Source organism: Nyctibius grandis, chromosome 9 (assembly GCF_013368605.1).
Source record: "Nyctibius grandis isolate bNycGra1 chromosome 9, bNycGra1.pri, whole genome shotgun sequence".
In the NCBI taxonomy this organism is placed as follows: domain Eukaryota; kingdom Metazoa; phylum Chordata; class Aves; order Nyctibiiformes; family Nyctibiidae; genus Nyctibius; species Nyctibius grandis.
In genome coordinates this window covers 6,715,806-6,731,946 of record NC_090666.1, presented here as the reverse complement: position 1 = coordinate 6,731,946, position 16,141 = coordinate 6,715,806, and the positions used below count along the sequence as shown (strand labels likewise).

Genomic DNA, 16,141 nt, shown 5'->3' with positions numbered 1-16,141 from the left:
TTCCATAAAGATTGTGACCTTTTTATTTATCCTACTTTCCCACTTCTATGTAAAAGCTTTCCAGCTTGTTAGGTCTTTTGTCATCATCATCATCATTACATAGTCCTGCTATCAGCTTTAAGCTTCAGGCTGGCTTTTAGAAATTGCCAGTAAGATAAAAAGTTAATAATAGTAAAGGTAAAGCATTCCAAATTTATATACTCTGGGAGTATATTTTTGTCAATGAAATTTGCTGGTGAGAAATATGCCCTATGACAGTTCAAGCTTCCAGCTATTTCCATTTGCAGTATGTGATGCATTATGTAAAATGGTAAGCTGATGCCTGGAATTTTAACTGTGTCTCCTTGTCTCATTTTAGATTGACGAAATGAACATCTATGGGAATACTGCACTTCACATTGCCTGTTACAATGGTCAGGATTCTGTTGTTAATGAGCTGATTGACTATGGTGCTAATGTAAATCAGCCTAATAATAATGGATTCACTCCCTTGCATTTTGCTGCTGCCTCCACTCATGGAGCACTGTGTCTTGAACTACTAGTGAATAATGGGGCAGATGTTAACATTCAGGTAAAACTTGCATTGCAGCTCTTCAGTTTTACTTTATGCTATTTTGCATATCTCAGGATACTGGAAACTATAATAATGAGTACAGCATGGCTTTAAATCCTTGATGGAAGCAGAGGAATGCTGAGAATGTTGATCACTAAACTGTTTGCATGAAATTACTTCCCAGCAGAAGAGCTCTCAGTGCCTTCATAAATATAATGACAACCTTAAACTCTAGGCCAGCCACTCTCCTGAAGGCATGAACCATTACTAAAATACAATCCCAGGAGTTCTGTCAAAATGTTATCTCAGGGAGTGGTGGTAAGTCAAGGAACTATTCCTTTCTGGTGTTTTTCTTCCCCCTACAATGTGGATTTAATTAAACCTGATTCTAGCAAGTTCCTTTTGACTTTCCTGGGGAAGTAAGAACTGAAGGTTGTTTGTATACCTATTTTAGAGCCCGAGTTTACAAAGTTTAGGAAATCTGAATGCTCTTCAGATACAATTGATACATCTTGATGAAGCTGAAAGGGACTTGTTGTTATCCAACAGAGAGGGTACTGGTATAGGTACCAGAAGACTTGAGCTCTCTGAGTTCATATAAGATTTTGGCTACTTTACTTTAAACTCTGTGTGTTTCAGTTTCCCATCTGTAAAACTGGACTCCTAGCATTTAACACCTCTGGCAAGTCCCATGAGATCAGTGAACAGTCCGTGCGCTATTTAAACTCAGAAATATTAAAATGAAATTAGGGATTGTGCTTGCCAATGAATGCAAAACCCCATGCCAATAGACATGAAGTGATGTGAGTAGTGAGGCTAGTGCCATTCCCTTGCTGTTTTCTCATCTCCTTGGCTTCCCAAGCTCAGTTTCTTTCCCTACATCCTAAAACATTGATCTCTACTCATTGCACATTTCCTTTCGTACGCCTTCCCTGTTTTCTAATCGTCTTTTGTAGACTTCCTATTTTTGATTGCATGGACATTTATTAACCAAAACTTTTTTTAATATAGTGGCCTTTATTCTGCGATACATCTATAAAATGCAGACTGATAGATAGGTTATACTTCTTGACTTTCTCAGAGACTGCTCCTACTTAGCTTTGTGGTTCCTTTGCTTTTCTTGATTCCTTTTGTTGCAAGGATTAGGGAAAATAATGACTGAATAGGAAATGTTATTTTAAAATAATTTTCAAGAATAACATGTCCTATATCTGTAGATTTCTAGCAGATATTCTATTCAGCCAGACTCTGAGGACAGGCTCTGCTTCAGCCCATTTCCTGCTCATTGCTGAGGAACTGTTTTACTTCTCTGCTTATATCTTCTGCATTTATCATCATGTATAGATTCAGTCCTACAGACTTTTGAAGGCAGTGGAGTTTTTATCTGAAGAATATCTGTATGATGTTGAGCTAAGAGACTTCAAATTGTTCTAACTGCTTTATATGCTAAACGGTTGTTTTTACATTTTGTTTCTGTTAGAGTAAGGATGGGAAGAGCCCGCTGCACATGACAGCTGTCCATGGGAGGTTCACGCGGTCGCAGACCCTCATTCAGAACGGTGAGTTTCTGTGTCTGTTCAACGACTCTACAAAAGATTAGGCATATCCAAGGTTGCAGTTTTCAGTTGTTCTGACCCAGAGTGCCAAAGAACTGCTCTGGGAGCTGCTTAGCTTTCCATCAACTTCTGGCTTTGAGCTGCACTGAGAGCTCTCATTGCAGCATGCCATCACAAGTGAAGATTTTGGTTGTTAAAAAATCCTGTATTTCTCCAGCTGACAGTGGTCCGGCTGATCTGTTGTGATTCTTAACCTGAAAACAAGAATTCAAAGCTGTATTTCTAGTTGTCCTCCCTCATGAGCCCTGGTGTTCATAGAGCTCAGACCATTTTCTCTACCCTTCCCTCAGCAGCTGTACTTCTCTCACCTCCCTTAGCTCCACACCTTGCCACTGTCTTCATTAGGTGTTGAATAAATACGGAGGGAGGACCAGCACCACCTTGTTTGTTCTGGCATAGCCAGGATTCCTGATTATCAGTCACTCATCAGGTATCTCTTTTGTCCAAGAATACTACAGAGCATAACAAATATTATTGTTGGAGATCTGGCAGAGGCTTGTTTCTGATTGACACAGGTTGCTATTACTGATTGTTTACTTGTGCTTCTCAGCTTTGGCCACTATACCAGACAGGATGATCTGGTGGGTGGTTGGTTTGTTGGTTGTTTTTTTTGTTTGTTTTCCAAAATACCAAACTTGGAATTTAACTTAAGTATGAGATGTTGAAGATGGCTGAACAGTTATGCTGTAAATGTAATGATACTTATATTTACACAAGGTCGTATTTGAAAATGAAGGTTTTCAGTACATCATGCTTCTTTCAAGTCGTCATGCAAATTGTTGTCATGTCTCTCCTTGAATAAATAAAACAGTAATTATAAAAGGAGTTTGGGCAAACTGGAAGAAACTGTGCTGTAATGCAATTTTGCGTTGTTTATTCGAATATGCTCTCTGACTTACAGCTGCTGTTTGCTCTCTGTTGGATTTGTGTGTGAAAGGACTGGCAGTTCTTCATCTGTCCTTCACATCTCTCTACTCTTCAAGTTACTGGGGTTTCACTTCTTTCTTTCTTTCTTTCTTTCTTTCTTTCTTTCCTGCCCCTCTAATTTTAGCATTGTATACAGTTCTGATTGCAAGTGACTTTATGCCTCATTGCCATGGGATATTGTGGAAGAGAGAAATGTCAATGATTTAAAGAAAAGGAGTTTCATTCTGCAGTACTTAATGAGCTGGCTAAAGATGTCTCAATTTCTGGCTGCGGTCTCTAGCAACTTGTAGAGGAAGAATGGATTACCTTACAATTGGAAAATTGCAAATGTGATACCTTTCTTTAAAAATGGGGAAAAAAAAAGCTGCAGAATTTTACACAGGTCAGCCAAAAATTCTGAAATGAGTGAAAAAACAAACTGTAAACACTTAGGGAGGAGTGGGCAATATCTGGCATAGATTTCTCAAGAGTAAAAGATGACGAAACGTCGTGATTCTCTTCTACAGCAAGGTAATAGGCTTTGTGAACACAGCGTAGTCCTCTGACTTTTCTGTGGGCAGGTAATGTTTGTGGAGACCTCCGCTAGTGGAGGCTACACCCCAGGGAACCTGTTCCAGCATTTCACTGACCTTTATTTACCGTTAGAAAATGCTGTTTAGTGCTTTGCTAGAACTTTTCTTGTTGCAGTTATGGCCTGTTATCTCCTGTGAGCAGTGGACATGCAGTAAATATTACCATATCCTGATGTTACCAAGACTTTTTACATGCTTTCTTAAGGTATTCTCACAGCAAAGTAGTGGAGTATTAAAATATTACAGTGTTGTTGCATAACTAGTTGAAAAACTACACTCAGAGGTTAGTACTAAACGGATTGTTGTTGAAATGAAAGGTGTAGTGAGGGGGTTTTCAGTTTCTCTCCTGGGTCTGGAACTATTCAATATTTTCATTAACAACTTGGATAGTGGAATAGAAAATGTGCTTTTAACATTTGGAGGAAACATGAAATTGGGATAGACTGTTAGTTTGGCAGAAGATGCAGTCAGAATAGAAAATGATCCCATAAAATTGGAGACAGAAGTTATAATGCAAGAGAAGCAAAGGAAAGATCCCACACACAGGCAGGACTATCACTTGGACAAGTTCAGAATGGCAACAGCTGGGTGGGTGGTGGTTCCTCAAGAAAGGATCTGGGGCTTGTAGAGGATCAGAAGCTTGTTGACCACAAGTGTCATGGTGCTTAAAGAAAAAGATGGACAATGTACACGGTGCTGTACATGTACACGAGTGTATAGATAGGAGCGTAGCCAGCAGACATGAAATAATCCTTTTGCTCAGCTCCGTGCTGGGAGACATCAGCTGTAGTACTGTTTGTGGCTTTTGACATTGTACTTCCAGAAGGATGTGGGCCAGCTGGAGAGGACTGGGAAAGGATGAGAATAGTTGGTGTGCAGCAAACCTGGCTTACGAGGAGAGACTGAAAAAATTACAGTTCCTTGGTCCAAAAAGAAAACAAGGACTTGATAGCAATCTTTGCATGGTCAAAAGCCGCAGCAGAAAAGAAAGAAAGAATCTATTTTTCCTGCTTGTGAGGATAAAACATGAAACGACAGGCTTAAATTGCAACAGGAAAAGTTCTACTTAAGCACGGTTTGGTCGTTCCTTTGTAAGACACAGAGAAGGCACACAACGCGCTTGTTGTTTGCAGTGTGTTCCTGATGGCCTCTTGAATGAACTCTACTTAACATTGTTGTCTTACAGGTGAGGTTGAGTGGCAGTGTCTTTATGCATGAGGGCATAGTTTCAGCAGTTTATTTTTTTAATTTAATTCAAGGCCTTTAGATGAGGAGCAAGTCTGAATCGTGTACTTGGCCCTTGTATGTCATCCTGTTCGCCTGTTTCCCACCACTTTCCCCCATCACTGCAGCTGGAGAGGCAGGTGAAAATGCTGCTGTCAGACCACGTTCAGTACCAGTGGCTGACAGCTGTGTGCTGCTTCTCAGTCTCTGAAATTTAGTGTCTCTGTGGCTGGACTGGTTATGCTGCATTTGCTAGAGAGAAATGACGTTTGTGGTCACTGGTTCATGCTTAACCTTCCAGTGTTAAACTGTATGAACATGTGTTTTGCAGGAGGGGAAATCGACTGTGTTGATAAGGATGGTAACACACCTCTGCACGTGGCTGCGAGATACGGACATGAGCTTTTGATTAACACCCTCATAACCAGCGGAGCTGATACTGCCAAGTAGGTGGCTGAAGTGGAGCTATTTCTAATGATCAAGTGTTATGTCAAAATGCCTGGAAACACAGTTACTCCTCAGGTTCTGAAGTGTGAAGGTTAAAATGGATAAGCGTAATTGTACGGTACTTCAGTGGGTGACATGGGGCTAAAACATGAACACTTGAGAAGTGTGGAGGGGAAGGAAGCCCTGCTAAGTTTCTACTGTGCCCAGTTACATGGTTACAAGTAGTACAAGTACTTCTTCTTTTTCTTAAAGCATTGATATGGCACAATAGTATATAATATACATGAAGTCCATATGTATATAAAGTGCATCTTGATCACAGTTATTCCATAAAGTCTGTAGCAATGAGTTTGTATAGGAAACGTAACCGAAAAAAATTCAGATCCTTTCCAAGGGAACTGTGTGCATATTCCTTAGTATCTAAATTAGCCTAATGTTTGGTGGCCTGTCATACATGGTGATTATTCTTTTGTCCTGTATCTTTTGGTATGACATAAGATAATCAATAGAAATGCAGTATTGCAAAGCAGATGTTACTAAGTATTTCTGATCTCAGTGTAACTAGAGCCTGTCTTATGTTGCATGGTTTCTGGTATTCAGGTGGCTGCTTTTATTTGATTTGTGAGTTTGGGAGTCTTTTTTCATTAGAAGGACAAGGAGTTGAAATTAGACACATTTCTAAATGTTGTTAGTGCTTTCTGCTTCAATTCCGTTTTTTGGGTTTTGTTTGTTGTTTTTTTTTTTTTCTCTTGCACATGTGTCAAGACTGCACCCACAATATAAGTATTGTTGCCTCAGACGTTGGCAGGTGCTTGATTTTTAAGAGTATTGGTTAGTTATGTTCAGGTTCTTATAGTCTGTCAAAAGAAAATAGCAAACCTGAAGGTAAACAAGAGGGGTATAAGACCAGAGTAATGCAATGCCATGAGGGATACCTGTACCAGGTGTTTAATAGCAGCATCTGATTTCATGAATGTAAGTTTTTGGCAATTAGCTCCACATGCCTCCAAAATATAATTTGTCTTCTACCTAGCACCTACTGTAGAAATCAGTGACTTCTCTTGACTTACCTAGTTAGGAAAACCTGCTTTCAGATGCAAATGAGCTGGTTTTAATTTTGAAGAGGCTTGTAGCTCTCAATATTTTGTTTGTTTGCTTGACGATGTTTAAGAAAGTGGCACATTTGCCCATACTCCTTTAACAAGTACGACAGTCACCATGCAAACTCAGAAGGTGGAAGAGATCTTCAGCTGGCATGGATAATGAAATTCCACAGGCTTCAGCTAACGTCACTGGGTTTTGTTAACATAGCCAACATGAAGATCTTGGTGTCTAAATAGATGTGTATTTTTCCTAGCTCTTTCTCCAGTACAGTAAGTCCCAGCCTGTCTCTCATCTTGAGGTTTAAGGGGAAAATGTGATGCAGTGGGATAGCCCACTCTTGGAATCACGGTTATCCAGTTAGAAATTTCTATTTCACACTTGGGTGACCGGAACATTGATCGAATAAAATACTTTTTCCAGCAGCAGAAATAAGTGAAATGAGAAGTTGGCTCAGAGATACCACACAGATCCAAACGATGCTACTGTGGCAAACAAGGAGCATTGAAATGCTGCATGTAATTAACTCTGGCTGAGCTCCCTGAACTGTCTTAGAAAAGAAAACTCCACAGCATTGTTAGCAACAACTGCAGAGAGCTTGGTCAGTCTTTGAGGCAACTGCAATTAAAGGGAAAAGTGTGTAAGTGATGGGAGGAACCAGTAAGAACAGCACTATGGAAGTGTGACACTGGTTAGCAGATATGCAGATAGTGTATTTTGATGGAAACTGGCCAAAACTTATGCTGGGTGGAAATCTTGACCAAGAAGAAGAAAAATATTGCTTTAGATAACAAGGTGGAGGAAAAGATAGAGGAAAATGGGTGTAGGAAGAAGCACAGCAGTACAAAATGTCCAATGTTAGCTTAAATAAATGAATCCACATCTAAAAAATGCAACCTGTTTATACAGATGCAGCAGCTTTGTGGAGCTTGTGCTGTTTCCTTCAAAGAATAGTCTGTCGGATCGACTTTTAATAGATTTACTCTAGGATGTAAATGCTGACACTAGCAAAATTTAAATTTGTACGGCACCACAAGTGACTCCTTAGTGTAGTGAAGCAGCAAGGAGGACAAATTTAATGTGAAGACAGAGGAAGGATGGGCCTGTGCATTCTGGAAAGAATGAGTTTTTAAAAGCAAACCAAAATTAGTTAAATACATATATTATATGTGTAAAATGTTGAAGAGAGCAAGATATCCTTATAAACATACACTTCCATTTTTGTCTAAAGCTTCAAAGTGATTTGTGGTGAATCTTGCAGAAAGACAAGTTCCTTCATCTTTGGATCTGTATCTGAAATCCTCTTCCATGAAGTGATCATACTCTCCCACCCACCAATCGTCTTGCAGAAATGAAGGGCAGATATGAATCCATCTGCTGTTGTTCAGGACTTTGTCATTTTTCAAAAATATATCTCCTGAAGCAGGCAGTACATGATAATCTTGTTGAGATAGTTGGTTTCAGAGGCTCCGTGTTTAAGTGCACTTGGAGGACTGCCTGTAGGATAGTATTTCTAGAATAACAAGATGCTATTCATAAAACAATGCTAAATGACAGAAGCCAAGATGTCCAAACCCAAAAGTCTTCTATGGTTAGGGACAGAACTGGGATGATTTGCTGATGTTAATAAAAGCTGCTGAGCACTTGGATTATTTAAAAACTATGTGGTGGCCTGAGAGATTTAGCCTAATGGTAGGTGCCTACTTTTTTTTTCACCCATCATGTCTGCTCTGAGAAGTTTATAGTGTAATTGATAAGAGGGTCCTGTGTTAAAGGGGGAGAAATTTGGAAGGACGTGTGAGGAGAGTAGCTGGAGAAAATAGGAAGTGAGATGTTTAGTTCTTAGGATATGGGAAGAAAACTGTAAGTGTCACGGCAGCCTAAAGGAAAGCGTGAAGGAGAGTCATCAGCTATCCCCAGGGAAAGAGAGGGAAGAAGGGGAGGCTTTGAAAACCCACATGAGAGTTCTCTGGAGAATGTTAACCACAGGAAAAATGGATTTCAGAAATAATACTGAGAAGATTTTGGCATTTACTTTTACCTCAGAATGGCAGTTTCAGTATGTGTAGCTGATGCAGAAATTTGTTCATCTCACACCAAGAAAACGACTCCAAGCAATATCTGCTCTGTTGCTTCCTCCCTTACCTTGGCTTTCGGGATCTTTAGAAATCTGCCTGCCACATTCTGTTCAAAGCATAATGCCAAGATTTTGCTGTGTCAGAATATTTTTAAGTCCTGAGAAGGCTGGTAAGGAAACACAGATAAAAATAACACAGCAGGAAGAGTCTTCCTTGAAAAGGATCGAAAACGCTGCCTTTCTGGAAGAAGCTTTTGATGTGTTGTGTCTGTATGCAACCTGCATTTTCTCATGACTCTGTGTAACATGGCTGTTGTGCCTTTCAGGTGTGGGATCCACAACATGTTCCCTTTACACTTAGCAGCGCTGAATGCGCACTCCGACTGCTGCAGGAAATTGTTGTCATCAGGTAAGTAAATCCCGCGGTGCCTGTGGAGCTCGAGTAACGTGTGTCTCTGCTGCTTACGGCCCCTTTATACTCATTGTTGTGAATTGTTCAACTGAAAGACTTCCTGTGCTGCTGTGTCCGGCTGTGTGCTGTGGTGTACGGGAGCGTGCGGGGCTTTCCTAACGGCATGCTGGTACTTCCGCGCATCCTGTATTGGTCGTGCCTGAAGCCCTTTCCTCCTGGCAGGCTCAGAGAGTTTATATTAATTCACCAGGAAGAGGGAGGAAATTTCAGACCCTTTCCCAAACTGTAGAAATGTGAGACACGGTTTTGGTTTGAGGGACCCCCCCACTGAAAGAAATAATTCAGGAAATTATCTCCTTGGGGCCCGTACTGGTGCAGGTGTTTACATCTCACTGATGATGATATGTTGTACATACATAAAGTGTGTTTCTGAATCCGACCAGAGTAAAGGAGTTAGGCTGGCCAAAGCTCTGTGGGCATGAGAGGGGAAATGAGGGAAAGTGTAGTGTTGAGAGAGCAGTCTCAGGATCCTCACCAGAGCCCAAAGCAGAAGAAGCAGGCGTTTGCTGATGCAACCGTTTCAAAAGAGGCAGTAATCAGGTGCCAAATCCCAAGTTCTTATTTTCCAGGCAAGAGTTCCCATGAGTTAAAAAAACACAAGGCAGATCATATGCTTTTTCTAGAAAATTGCTTCATTACTTAACACGTAAAATCTCTTACAACTACTTTTCTCCCTCGAGTCCTGTAGGAAATAAAAAAAGTGTGAAAAATGGCAATTATATACCCCGTTTCATTAAACTTTGCTGCGCTCTGGCCTGGACCACCAGATCAGGAATGAAGAGAAAAAGCTCTGGGGGACCAGAGTTAATACTGCCAGGCTTATATCTTTGGCCTTGTGCACCTCGACGAATATCCCTGCATGCTCCTGGAAGCCTGTTTCCAACCTGAAAACCACACGCAATAAAAATGGCCCCATTCTTGTCCAGGCTGACTCTGTGGTTCTTCCTCATTTCTTCATGTTTTCTGTCTTCGTGTCCTGCCGTTGCAGTCCTCTTGATAAGTATCTGCCTCATAAACGCCTGTCACGTGGTTTTAAATAGGGATGCGGCGCAGAGCTGGACACGGAAATAGATGCTAGTTGACTTTGCAGCTCTTTTTATAGAGCTGCCAAACTGGAGCAGCCGCTCGCCGTTCCCGTGACAACCTTTTTCTGACTGTAGTTGCTTGCATTCTGTTCTTTTTCCAACTAACTGATTTTTCTGTCTCTGCAATGTTTCTTGTGGTTTAACTAGGACAAAAGTATAGCATAGTGTCCTTGTTTAGTAATGAGCACGTGCTGTCTGCAGGCTTTGAAATAGACACCCCCGATAGTTTTGGAAGAACGTGCCTCCACGCTGCCGCTGCAGGAGGGTGAGTAGTTGTGACTGTAGCTGTTGTAAGTTATTTTGTGGCTTCATTGCAGATTTCGTGCCAGCCAACTTGACCGTGCCATCCACGGAGGAATTTATTGCAGTGCAAGGGAAGCAAAGTGGTCTGATGTCAAATTTTGGTCACTTGAGGCTGTCTTTTGCCACTGCCCTCATGCAGGCGTTGCTTGCAAAGTAAAGGAGATGGTCTGATTCCCTCTACCGCAGAGAGCTGGGTTGTTATTTGAAGCATGGGTTTCAGGCATAGGGTAAAACTCTTTCTTTTCGTGCCCCTGTGAAGACTGCTTCAGCTTTGGGTGGGGGTACTGCGTACTCACCCAGGTCTGTCTGTTGCCCACAACGATTGCTGAGGGCCAGCAGTCAGCAGGAAACCATCAGTTCCTAGGACAAAGTGAGTGAGGAGAAGGAGCTGTGGCTCCTGGGATGCTGCTGGCAGGGGAGTTATTCCTGGCCTCTACCTTGTTCGAAAATGCAACTACACAACAGTGCCCATCAGATTGCAACTCTGGAGTCCAAATGTAGCTCATCTCTCTCTTCCCATTTTTCAACTGCAAGTTTAAAAGTTTCTAAAAGAAAAACCAACAAACCAAACCACCACCAACAAAAACAACCCCAAAACAAACAAACAACCCCCAACCTCCAAGTTAGAAAGTCAAAAGACTGTTGCTCTCTCAGGGTGATGCATTCCTGATAAGTGCTGGGAGGCCAGAAGTGAAAACAAATGAAAACCAAAATACGTCAATTTAAGTTGTAAATGTTGCATCCAGTTAGTTTGAATATTTCCAAATAATTGTCAGTTGAGTGCTGTGAAGTTAATCTAGCAAAAGGACAAAAGATCTGGCAAGCATTCAGTTTTGACTCTTCTGTTAAGGACTTTATGGCTCAGAAAACAGCTGAAATGGAGCCTTGGCTAGAACCCAGCTTGGATTCTCTGTGATTATAGCAAGCAGAAATGGTCATCCACAGTGAATACTTGGCAGTCTTTCTGGAAGTTGTTTTTTTCTTCTCAGTGGACCAAAATTTTAGGTATTACAAAAAAACTAATAAAATTGATCCAAATACTGTTTATATTCTTATGATATTATTCTTCTTGATACTTGTCTCATATTAATAGAGGAGATATGACTGTTGCTTGGATGGAGATTATTATAGTAGAGTTCAAATGCTACCTCTTTGATAAGGCTGCACCCCGAAAACAACCTGGAAGCCCTAAAGAGAAGGCGAGGCTTCATAAGAAGCAAAAGTGGCTCATGAAAATAAACCATATTTTTCCAGTGGTTTACTACAATTGTCATCACTGACAAGTGTTTTTATTTTTAGTATGTTGTGGTGAGTGTTCTGTAGCTGTTTTTTGCAATAGCAATTTAGAGTAGGGATGAACATACGCCAACATATTGCATCCAGTCTTTTTTTTTTCCTGCAGCTGGAGCTGTACAAAAGGCATTCATTTTTTTTCCTGATACATGCCTGTTACTCCTATTACATTAATGGGAGTTGCATGGGTACTAGGAAAAGAACATACTTCAAAGGCCTGCTCATCTGATTGTGGACACAAATGATTTGTTGCCCCTGTGAATGACAAGGAGTCTTGGAAAGTGCTGCACTTCTTTATGTCATTTTCTGGCTTGGAGTCATACATTTATTTGCTTGAATTACAAAAGATGTGATAATTCAGCTGGTTTATTTTCTATTAAAAATAATCTGTCTTTAAACAAGATGAAGAAGCAGCTATGATGTGGTGAATTCTTTCCACAGATACAAAGCAATGAAGTCCAACTCATCCACTTCTATAAATGCAATATTGATATGACAGTCACTTTAAATAGCTATGCCCCTTGTTCAACAAAACATTGAGAGATGTGCTTAAATCTATCAATAGTAAGCAAATCATATGAGAATAAGCCTAAAAGTAACTTGTGTGATTAAATCTCAATAAGTAAACAGGATTTGAGCAAAGTGCTTATAGTTGAATGCTTTCCTGAACGGGGGTGGATTTCGTTAAATGTCACCTCTTCATTATTAGCCTGGCATTTTATAAGCTAGCAACAACTTTCTTTTCAAGTTCTCTTATAAAATACCAGTTCAGTGTGGGAAGCATTAGAGTACAGCTCCCATTGAAAATCTCCAAACACACCGAATTCAGATCACATTTACTCTGCTCTCTTTGGAAAATTATTTTTTTTTTCTTCTGCAGAAGAGAAGTTTGAGGTGTTCTAGAAAAAAAGGAAATAGTTTTTTAAAGGTTCATTTTCTGTTTGTTTGAATTTCACATGGTAGTTGGCTGTGCCCTGTTTTTGCATGGCAAATAATACAAAAATAGCGTAACTTTTTCCTTTTTGGGGGCAGGAGGCAACACAGATGTAAACTTCTGTTTTGTTCATGGTTTTTTTTTTTCTTTACTTCTCTTTCCAGTAATGTTGAATGTATAAAACTCTTGCAAAGCAGTGGAGCAGATTTTAATAAGAAGGACAAATGTGGGAGGTAGGTAAATTATGAAGATCTTTTAAAAAAGAAAAAAAAAAAGAATGTAACAGGCAAGGAAGAAACACCACCTCTGTCTGGAAATCATATGTTCTATGAAAAATGACAGTAAAATAAACTAGGAGGTTGGCCTTCCCTGCAGAACTCCTGCTGCTGCCGTTAAATGCCAGACAGACAGGTGCAGACATCATTAAAGACATAAAAGTCATCGCACCCTCTTGAATTTTCTGTTTTAAAAATATCACAGGGTTTTTTTTTTCCTTATTGCTTCTCTTATTGCCTAAATTCTTCTGCTTGTGTGCCCAAGACAGCACCTGGCTTATGATGGGAGGATTGCTGCTATTTGACGCGCTTCCTAGAGGGTTTTTTTCCCCCATATGAAGTGTTGCTATGAGTGTTGCTATGCCAGTTGAATAAGATGCTGCAAGGGACACTGTGCTTTCCTCTGCCTCCCAGCTATAAGAAAGTAGCGTGTATGCAGAGCAACAGCAGAGGCTGTCACTGGGAACAGGTTGTTTGCAAGACACAGATTGAGGATCTGTATCCTGTTAGGCTTTGTAGGAGCACCAAAGCTTCCTATTAACACAATATTTTGTTAAATTTGCATAACTTTGCATTTCATCACAGGAACATAAGGCGCTGATATTGACTGCTGGAAATCTGTAGGAATTAAGATTTATTGCTATCCTCGATGGTGCATATTGGAATATGAGGTAACAAATTGTCGCTTATGTTCCAGGACACCTTTGCACTATGCAGCTGCAAATTGTCATTTCCACTGTATTGAGACACTGGTGACAACAGGAGCCAATATTAATGAAACAGATGACTGGGGACGCGCCCCTTTGCACTATGCTGCTGCTTCTGACGTGGACCGAAAGTAAGAAAGCCTCTTTGTATTCCTTGTTTAAAGTGTTTTGCTAAATCAGTGTCATTCTATTCTCTCACGATGCTATGTCATTTGAGCCAAAAAAATGATCCCGCTAGCAAAGGAATTTCTCTCAGATATATGCAGCTCCACACTGAGTTGCTCTGACTACAAGCCAAATCCCCAGATGATGTGGTGTTTCAGCTCTACGGTTTACCTTTGATGTAACACACAGTTTTGCAGCCACCCTGTCCTACTGAACTATTTTCACAACATTCTGTCTTCTGTTTTCTTCTGCGTGGTTTCCTCCTAAGAGTAAGCTCAGAGAATTTTCTACATCTGCTTTGCAAGTCCATCAGAAGGGATGGAGCGAGGGACAGCAGAAGGAGAGGGTTTCCCACATGGACTGCTGTGACAGACAAATATGTGGCCATTCTGACAGACTTTATGGAAAAGATGGGAATAGATCAACCCATCAGTCTCTTTCCACTGTCAGAGCTGATAAAAATGCTCACCCTGTCCAAGCAGGTTGCTTTCTAGAGACTTTAAAAAGAAAGAGGCCTGGGGAATATCCTTGGGCAGAATGCAGTGCTGTTCTTCTGAGCAAGGGGGAAAACAGCTGCAAAACTTAGAAATCCTGTGGTTAGTGGCTGCAATTTCTGATTTCCAGATAGCTGCATATTTTTGCAGTCTCTTCCTTATACCATACTGTATAAAACAGGCTCAATTATCCTGTTAGTTCTCTCTTAAGACTGTTAGCGACCTGTGTTTGTTTTAGGTCATCCCATGCTTCTCTGTCTCATTCCTTTAGACACTAAGGAACTATTTTCTTGGTTTCTCCTATAGTGAGGTCTAGTAAAAATACATCTGGCTCGATCTCAGCAGAATACCACCTCAAAGCCACTGCAGGAAAACTTCAGCTTAACTGTATGGTAGGGGTTTGGATGCCATACCAGAGCCTTGGTAGCTTCTTCATCATTTGCTGTGATAATACCGATATAAAAAATGTCTTCCCTATCACCCTCAAACCTGAACAGTGCCAGGAAGAAGGCAGCAGGATCTTCAAAGGTCTGTGCTTGGCTTTACAATCAGAGTAGGCTTGTAGGAAGGCTTTTGCCACTGGCTGATTCTAATTCTGTCTTGCCAGGGTGAGTTGTTACTCAGGATGTTGAGACTTTTAATTCTCTCTGTGTTTTTCAGCTTTTGGCTCTTTGTAGGTGAAGTTCCTGCATTTAAAAAGCTCTTGGTTAACTTAAGGATGTATTTACTTCCATCATTAATTAAAAAAAAAAAAGGCTTACTTTAGTCACATCCTGAGCACTGGCAGGAATATGTGGCCTTTATTTGCCCTCATAGTCCAAACCTAAATTGATTCTGATGTGGTGATGCTGTCTTCTCATTAAATTTTCCAGTTTGAGGTGTTCTGGAAGAAGCCTTGTTACACAGATGAAATGTTATTTGCAGTCTGTGATTCTATAGGTCAGCATAATTTTTTTCCTGCTGAACAGCAAAAAACTCTCAAGGTCAAGCAATCTCAGTCCAAAGAATGTTCATAATTATTTAACTTTGGATGTGGGGAGTTAATGAGCAGGGAGAAGTCTTGGTGCAGCAAGGTTGCCCTACTGGTTCAGCTGTTTTGGTAACTGTTGTTGCTTATGGTCTTCAGAAAGTACCCTTTCCTGCAATGGAAATCACAACAGCATTTTCATTAAACAGATGATTGCAGTTTCTGAATATGTACTGTTTCTCCAATCATCGCTTATTCTGTTCAGGGAATCTTATTTTGGGATCTCACTGATTTGTAGTTAACTGAAAGCAGATGCAGGTAGGACTTCAGCATAGCACAAGTACTGTCTGTGAACTTACAGTGTTAATATTCAGGGGAGTTATTTTATTAATAATTAATGTCCGAGTCGGTGGACGCCAGACAGGCCCTGGGTTTGTAGAACAGCCCATTATTGCTAGCACCCACAGGAAGAATGTCAAATCTTGATATTACAAATGGGAAATTGCATATTAAAGAAAGAATGTACTGTCCTGCGTTGTGCAGAATGCAGTCTGGAATTTGCCTGTTATATTGGGATTGAAATTAGCAAACTGTCCTTCTACAAACCTTTCAAGCTACTAATCTGTGATGGTTCATACACTTTGTAAATGCATTCTGTGTTAGCCTTGGTGGCCAAGAAAGATCATAATCACAAGCTCATGATTGTAAGATCACAAATCATAGTCTTCTGTGGGAGAAGCCAGCTGGGAAGCAGAGGTGCCAAAAATGATCCAAGTGTGCAGGAATATGAAGACATGCTGAGCTCTTTGAAGAATCTGAAGAATCTGACCGAGAGAGCCACACAGTGTTGCCAAGATATTTCACAGAAAGTGAGGAGAGTCAGCAACACAGTCGATGCAGATTCAACATAGACCAATTTAGTATCAGTG

General features: G+C 40.6%; 1 protein-coding gene across 1 annotated transcript in view; it reads left to right on the top strand.

The window, feature by feature from the left end:
• ANKRD44 (ankyrin repeat domain 44) overlaps positions 1-16,141 on the top strand; it is a 141,883-nt gene that overhangs the window by 91,184 nt on the left and 34,558 nt on the right. The window contains exons 8-14 of the mRNA XM_068407361.1: positions 359-571; positions 2,034-2,112; positions 5,224-5,338; positions 8,844-8,926; positions 10,276-10,339; positions 12,769-12,837; positions 13,577-13,717. Of these exons, the coding sequence (XP_068263462.1) occupies positions 359-571; positions 2,034-2,112; positions 5,224-5,338; positions 8,844-8,926; positions 10,276-10,339; positions 12,769-12,837; positions 13,577-13,717 (764 nt within the window). The remainder of the gene's footprint in view (positions 1-358; positions 572-2,033; positions 2,113-5,223; positions 5,339-8,843; positions 8,927-10,275; positions 10,340-12,768; positions 12,838-13,576; positions 13,718-16,141) is intronic.